The sequence below is a fragment of the Rhincodon typus genome, chromosome 1 (assembly GCF_021869965.1).
Source record: "Rhincodon typus isolate 14 chromosome 1, sRhiTyp1.1, whole genome shotgun sequence".
Lineage (NCBI taxonomy): Eukaryota > Metazoa > Chordata > Chondrichthyes > Orectolobiformes > Rhincodontidae > Rhincodon > Rhincodon typus.
Window position 1 is genome coordinate 12,873,444 of NC_063332.1, and position 7,706 is coordinate 12,881,149.

General features: G+C 43.2%; 1 protein-coding gene across 1 annotated transcript in view; it reads left to right on the forward strand.

The window, feature by feature from the left end:
- atrn (attractin) overlaps positions 1 to 6,210 on the forward strand; it is a 233,320-nt gene extending 227,110 nt beyond the window's left edge. Inside the window, exon 20 of the mRNA XM_048602194.1 lies at positions 6,138 to 6,210. Within this exon, the coding sequence (XP_048458151.1) occupies positions 6,138 to 6,210 (73 nt within the window). The remainder of the gene's footprint in view (positions 1 to 6,137) is intronic.
- The last annotated feature ends 1,496 nt before the right edge of the window (positions 6,211 to 7,706 follow it).

Genomic DNA, 7,706 nt, shown 5'->3' on the forward strand with positions numbered 1-7,706 from the left:
CCCCCCCCCCCCCAACCAAAAAAAAAAACTCCTCTGACATGTCCATTCTCGACCTCCAAGTTTCACAGTGGATCAGATTGAAAATTTGAGGAACGACACTGTCTCTTCTGCCTGGGCACCCTATAGCCCGGAGGACTTAACATTGAGTTCGCCTAATTTCAAATAACCTCCCCACCCATCCCCTGGCTCCCTTTCCAACCCCACCACCTCCCTTCCATTCTATCTGCTGACCCTCCCTTCCAGCTACCAACTGGATTCGTGCCTCCCATTGGCCTACCAGGTGGTACCTCCTACCAGTGTCCACTTATCACCCCCATTCCGCTACTGTCCCCTCCCTCTCATCTGTAACTCCCCCTTACCCCACATCTGGTCCTGAAGAAGGGTAATACTTGAAAAGTTGACTTTTCTTTTCCTCCGGATGCTGCTTGGCTTGCTGTGTTCTTCTAGCCTCCTGTTTGTCTACCTTGGATCTGATCTGTTGGTTGTGGGATGGCTTAGCTCTGTCACTTGCTGCTTATGCTGTTTGGCATGCAGTCAGTCCTGTTTGGTGACCTCACCAGGTTGATACCTTGTCTTCAGGTATGCCCGGTACGACTGGCATGTCTTTCTGCACTCCCCATTGAACCAGGGTTGATCCCTTGGCCTGATGGTAAGTGTTGAGTGGGGGATATGTCGAGCCATGAGGTGACAGATTGTGCGAGAGTACAATTCTGCTGTTGATGGCCCACAGCACCTCATGGATAACAAGGTGTAGAGCTGGATGAGCACAGCAGGCCAAGCAGCATCAGAGGAGCAGGAAGGCTGACGTTTCGGGCCTAGACCCTTCTTCACCTCGTGGATGCCGAGTCTTCAGTTGACACATTTGTTCAAAGCCTGTCCCATTTAGCACAGTGATAGTGCCACTCAACACAATGCAGGTTATTTTCAAAGTGAAGGTGGGACTTTTTTTTTTATTAAATTCAAATTCCATCATCCGCCGTGGTGGGATTCGAACCTGTGTCCCCGGAACGTTATCGGGGTCACTGGTTTAGTAGTCTAATGATAGTACCACGAAGCCATCACCTTCCCTCTTAATATTTTAACCATGCCTTAGCTTATCTGCTGCTGTGAAACTCTTATCCATTTCTCTGTAGGAATTGCTCAGGAAATTTATACTACCATGCACAATTCCTCTGCATCTGCAGCTGTTTGAAAAGGCACTTTAAAGCTGCAGGGAAGGCAAATACAATGTTAGCATTGATTTTGAGAGGGCTAGAATGCAACAGCATGGATATACTGCTGAGGCTGAATAAGCCTCTGGTCAGACTGCAGTTGGAATGTTGTCAGCAGTTTTGGGCTCTATATCTAAGGAAGGTTGTGTTGGCCTTCCAGGGGGTCCAGAGGGCTGTTACAAAAATTCTCCTTCAGATGAAAGGCTTGTGATATGAGAAGCAGTTGAGGACTCTGGATCTGTATTTGATGGAGTTTCGAAAGATATGGAGAGGGGTCTGATTGGAACTTGGGGAATACTGAGAGACTTGGATAGAGCGGACGTGAAAAAGATGTTTCCACTGGTAGAGAGTCTAGAAACCAAGAACACAGATGCAGAGTGAAGGATGACCCTTTAGAAGTGAGATGAGGAATTATTTTCAGCCAGAGGGTGGTGGCTCTGTGGAACTCATTGCCACAAAAAGTTGTAGCAGCCAAATCACTACTAAAGACAGAATAAATGGTTTCTTGATTAATAAGGGGATCAAGGGTTACGGGGAGAAGGCAGGAGAATTGGTTGAGAAACATATCAACCGAGATCGAATGGTGGAGCAGACACGATAGGCCAAATGGCCTAAATCTGCTTCTATAACTTCTGGGTTCCAACTCTCATTAAGCTTGATAATTACCTAGGAAAAATAAGATGATTAAAAGCTTTCTCTAAATCTTCAGTAATTATTAAACTGAACCCCAGAGTCACAAATTGCACCCCAACTTTGACAACCCTGACCCAGCTAGCTGATCTGACCTGACACACAACTGATGGATCACACTTCACTTCCCCTGACCTCCCTAAGGACTCATTGATTTACCTGGTACTTACCTCCTCACCCATCTGACAACCAATCCGTCAGCCTGTGCCCCTCACCAGTGTGGCACTGTACCCCAATGCCACCTGACATCCTTCTCCACTCCCCCCACCCATCCATCCACCGACCCGACACCCTACCTCCTCACCAGCTGCCACTTCTTCCACTTCACTTAGCTTACGCTTTTATCTTTCTTATGTCATTGTCAAAGAAGCTTTGAAGTGGCTTTGAAGCTCTGAAGTGTGGAAGTAATTGTTTAAAAAAAAGCGCGTTTTGACCTGTAGCTCTCCTCCTGCACTGAGTGGATTTCTCCCTGGTTTCCTCCATTGGGTGCTTTTGTGAACGGCCAGACTTGGAATCTTGGCTGGAGAAATTGCTGATAGTCATATGGCTAATTGTAATGAGGATTATAGTTGGTAAAATTTATTCTGATGCTGATTGGAATTTATCAATTTTAATTGTACTACAAGCTGAATGATCCCTGGAATGGAGTGATTGTGTTATGAGCAAAGGCTTAAACAACTTAGGACTCTTGAGGTTGGTTGGCTCGCCGAGCTGGTTTGTTGTTCTGCAGACGTTTCATTACCATGCTGGGTAACGTCATCCGTGCAGCCTCTGATGAAGCGTCGGTGTGTTTTCTCACCTGGTTTTTAAACTCTGGAGTCCATTGAGCTGGATTGCCTCACTTCTGGTTTTCCTTCGCAGTGGAGTGTATATGGGGTCGAGTTCTATGTGTTTATTAATGGCTTTCTTCATGGAGTGCCAGGCTTCTAGGAATTCCCGTGCCTGTCTCTGCTTAGCTTGTCCCAAGATTTTGGGACAACACCAAACTTCATTGAAACATATTGGATTCTTAAGGGACTTGGCAGGGTGAATGCTGAGAGATTATGCCCACTTCCATGAGGAGAAACAGTCTCAGAATAAAGAGGTACCAATTTAAGACTGAGACGAGAGGAGTTTCTTTACTGAGAGGGCTCAGAGTCTTTGGAACTCCTTGTCACTGAAAGCTATGAGGGCAGAGGTCCTTGTGTATGTTTATGGCTGAGGTAGATTCTTTATCAGTAGGAGAATTAAGGGTTACGGGAAAAGGCAAGAAAGTGGACTTGAGGAATGCTGGATCAGCCATGATCGTAATTGAATGGCAGAGCAGGCTCGAGTGTCAAAATGGCCTAATCCTGTTCCTATTTCTTACGGTCTTAACAACGTTCTCTTCATCTCTCTCTCTCTCTCTCTCTCTCTTCAAACCTGGAGGATGGCTACATGGAGAAAGTTCTTAGAGAGTATGTCTGCTGTTGCACGGCTTGAAGCTTCAGAATAGCATTTTGGAAATTGGTGTGTTAGAATTAAAAATACTTCAGTAGCTTAAAAAGTATGCATTCTGAGCCCATAAGGATAATTCCTATCTGTATTTTTGCACTTGTAGAACATCTCAATTTGAGCCAATGTTAAACGTGATTTTTGACCCTACCCGAGGGGTATTCTGGAGTCTTGTGATGTTGTGCAAGCATACCGAACTGTTCTGTTCTCAACTCCTATTTCCTGCATTTCTGTCTGTTTCATGCTTGAAGTTTGACGTAAATGTATCGTGTGAAGCCTGATGCAAGTGACCATTTTTAACTTTAATTGTGAAGAATTAATATTTTTATTAGTATTGAATTTTCTTCCCTCAGCTTTGCAGGTAGTGTATGCCGGATCATAACTCACTGCATAAAAACAAGTATCATTTCCCCTGAGGTTGTTTTGTCAATTATCTGATATCTGCATCCTCCAGTTAACGCTCCCACCCATAGAAACAGTTTATGTTTTGATCTTGAAAGACCACATCAGCATAAGCTATATTTCTGTCCTTGACTAGCTGCACTGCTCCACAATGAGCAGTATCTCGGACGAATGGTATTTCATCAGTTACCACATTTACTCAAGGAACATAGACAAAACTGGAAACAGCACTAAATTTTCCACCTCAACGTTTTCTGGCCTTTGGGACTGAATGTTGAGTTCAACGACCACCATTGAGCATGGGCATTGTCCTCCAATTTGGTTTCAACCCCTTCTGCCCTTGTGTCTTGTTTTCATTCTCAACAAAGCTGCAATTTTTTTTAACGATTCGCACTTATCTTTAATAGCTATTCTGCATTCTATGTTCCTCCTCTCCTAACAATAGCACTCACTTTGTCTTTTGATATGGGCACCCTCACCATTTAGTCCACTCACTCCTCCCTCTTTGTCAATAGTACAAAAATCATTTTGCTGCTCCTTCAATTCCAGAGCGGAGTCATATTGTCTTAACATTAACTCTGTTTCTCTCTCCACACGTGCTCCCAGGCCTGCTGAGTTTCTCCAGCAATTTGTTTTCATCGCTAACGTTAATTTGTTGTGTCTACATGCTAAAACACAGACTTTGAATGTAAGCTCATGAAAGTGCTGCTGCGACAATTCAAGTAGTGAACGTAACTCTGTTATTGTGGTAGAAAGGGTTGCTTTGACATCCGGTTGAGTTGACCTTGGTTTGTCCAGTATTGAACATCATGTTATCATTGACTGTCCTTTTGTAAGTATAGATAAATCAAGTAGAATTGGTGACAAATTTCACTGCCTTGGTTTTTGACCCTGGCACTAAAAGTCAAGTTTCTTTTCAATCAGTGTTGGATTGTCATCCAAGTTTGCCTTGGTCAATATTTAATATCTTTGAACTGAAACATTTAGTGCCTTCTCAGTAAATATGTTACCTGCTATGGATTGTCAGTGCAGCATTTGTGATACGTCAGTGGATAGCCCTCTGGTTGCACTGTGACACTTCAGTTTCCTGTCTCAGTTGTAATTTAATAGCCCCATACTTGATGTTACAAGTATGATCTGACTTAGTACGAACGATGTCAGTGTGTTTACCAGTTACCAGATTTGCCAGAGCAATATGAAGCATTTGGCATGTTGAGGTTTGATTTGGTGAGATCATGGTTAATTTATATCTTAATTCAGTCCATAGAACTTGGCTACACATCCCTTTGAACAAGGCATAGAGGAACACGACAACCTGCAAGTTCACCTCTGGGTCACTCACTATTTTGACATGGAAACCTTATCGTTTCTTTAGTGTTGCTGGGTCACAATCCGAGGACTTGCCCCTTAACAGCATTGTGGGGCTGTCTGTAGCGCATAGGAGGCAGGGTTTTAAGAGGCAGCCCACCATCTTGTCATGGGCAACTAGGGATGGGCAATAAATGCTGGCCTAGTTCACCATATAAACTAGCAAAATTTTATACATTTCCCAATTAAATTTAATTGTTCTAATGTTTTGAGTCACAGATTTCTACAAATTTATATCTGTTAAGATGGGTTTTGCTAACATCTTGCCCGAATGTCATGCTTCTGATTGTAAACTCCCTTGTCCTATATGCCTCCACTTCCAGAAAGTTGTTCTTCAATCTATTGTATTGGTTCCTTCCAAAACCTTTAAAACATCAATAAAATCAACATGGAGATAGTAGGGGGGAGAGATAGTAGGAACTGCAGATGCCGGAGAATCTGAGATAACAAGGTATAGAGCTGGATGAACACAGCAGGCCGAGCAGGAAGGCTGACGTTTCAGGTCTGGACCTTTCATCAGAAATGGCTGAATTTCTGAAGAAGGATCCAGACCCGAAACATCCGCTTTCCTGCTCCTCTGATGCTGCCTGACCTGCTATGTTCGTTCAGCTCCACACCTTGTTATCTAATAAAATCAACACAATATTTTGTAAAGCAGAGAACATAAACTCAAATTTTGTAATGGCACTCGATCTGAACCTTGAAGCCATGGTAATGTTTGAGGAACCTGTGCATTTTTTCCAAGACAGTTAATTCCTTTTAAGATACAATGCCCAGATGTGTAACCAGTTATCCACTGCTGATCTTAACAGGACTTCATGTATCTATAGCGAAGTTTCTTCGTTTCATGTTCTAGCCACCACTCACAGGTATGGTATTTGAATTGTAAAATGTTTTCCATGCATGAGCTTTATTTAATTAAAATGCACAACCAAATAAATGGGAGAAAATGCATAATTATGTTTATTAATCTGTGGTTAAATTTGCTTCTAGATGTGATGTTGAAACACGATACCAGGGTAACCCACTGAAAGGAACCTGTTACTGTAAGTCAAATGCACTTTAAGTGATGAAAAATGAAAATGAATCAAATTGAATCACTTGCCCAAACCCGTATTTGTGGAAAATTGTCCACAACTAGACATATCCCTGCTCTGTTATCGATTGCCTTTAGTTATCTCTGAAAATTTTAATTGAACAATTATCAATCTATGGACCAAGACCTGTGACAATATCATGATTTAAGAAGTTGGCGAGGCCCAGGGCTGAAAGTTGCGTTGAATATAACTAGTACTTTTCTCCCCCCATTGTAGGAAAGCTACTCTTCAAAAATGAATTGTTTTTATTGCACATCAGTTTTCAGAGTGTTATTAATAGATGAAGTGCGCAAAAAGTATGTGTATGGAGTATAATGTGGGAAAATGTGAAGTTGTTCATTTTGGAAGGGAGAACAAAAGAATGTTATTTCAATGGAAAAAAAACTGCAGAAAGCTGAAACACAAAGGCACTTGGGAGACACTTTGTGCACAAAACACAGAAAGCTAGCACTAAGGTACATAGGTCATCAGGAAGGCGAATGGAATATTGACCCTTATTTCAAGGGGGTTGGACCAATAGAGTAGGGAAGTCTTCCTGCAACTGTCCATGGTGCTGGTGAGACCACATCTGGAGTACTATGAGCAGTTTTGGTCCCCCTTTTTAAGAAATGATATAATCTCTTTTGGAGGTAGATCAAAGAAGTTGCACTAGAATGGTTCCTGGTTTCGAGGGATTGTCTTTTGAGCAAAGGCCAAACAAGTTGGGACTCTACCAACTGGTATTTACAAGAAAAAGAGATCTTGTTAGGGGCTTGACAGGGTCAGTACTGAAAGGATGCTTCCCCACATGGGGAGGTCTCGGACCAGTGGGCATAATCTCAGAATAAAGGAGCACCAATTTAAGACTGAGATGAGGAGGAATTTCTTCTCTCAGGGTTGAGAGTCTTTGGAACTCCTTGCCACGGAGAGCTGTGGGGCCAGAGTACTTGTGTAAATTCGTGCAAGATGGTGGCAGAGTAGGACGCTCCAGCGAGAGCTCCTCTGCACCGCTTATTCTTTTTATCTTCTTTTTCTGTCCTTGTTTCTCTCTTCTGCAGTTTTTTCTTTCAAACTTTTAACTTGTTAAACTTACCCAGAGAGAATGGGGGAGGCAACTCTCAGACAGCAGGCCATTGATGGCGTGTCCCTGACCAGGCTGGCGCAGGAGGCGAGTCTTGGAGGCAAACCTGAGACATAGCCAGCGTGACAGGTGGGTCCTGGACCAGAGGCTGGCATGGGAGACGAGTCCTGGAGATGTGTCCGGACCAGTGGCTGGTGTGGGGAGACGAGTCCCAGACTGGAGGTTGCCATGGACTTGAAGCGAAGCCTTGAGTTTTGAAGCCCGGTGTGGTCTGGTGGTGAGGTGCTAGCGCAGATTTGGTGAAAAAGACTGTAATTCGAGTACTTTTTAAAGAACCTTTTATTCTTAGGCTGGACTTCTATTTATTATTCTTTCAATTCTTCAACGAATGCTTAAGTCTGTGCC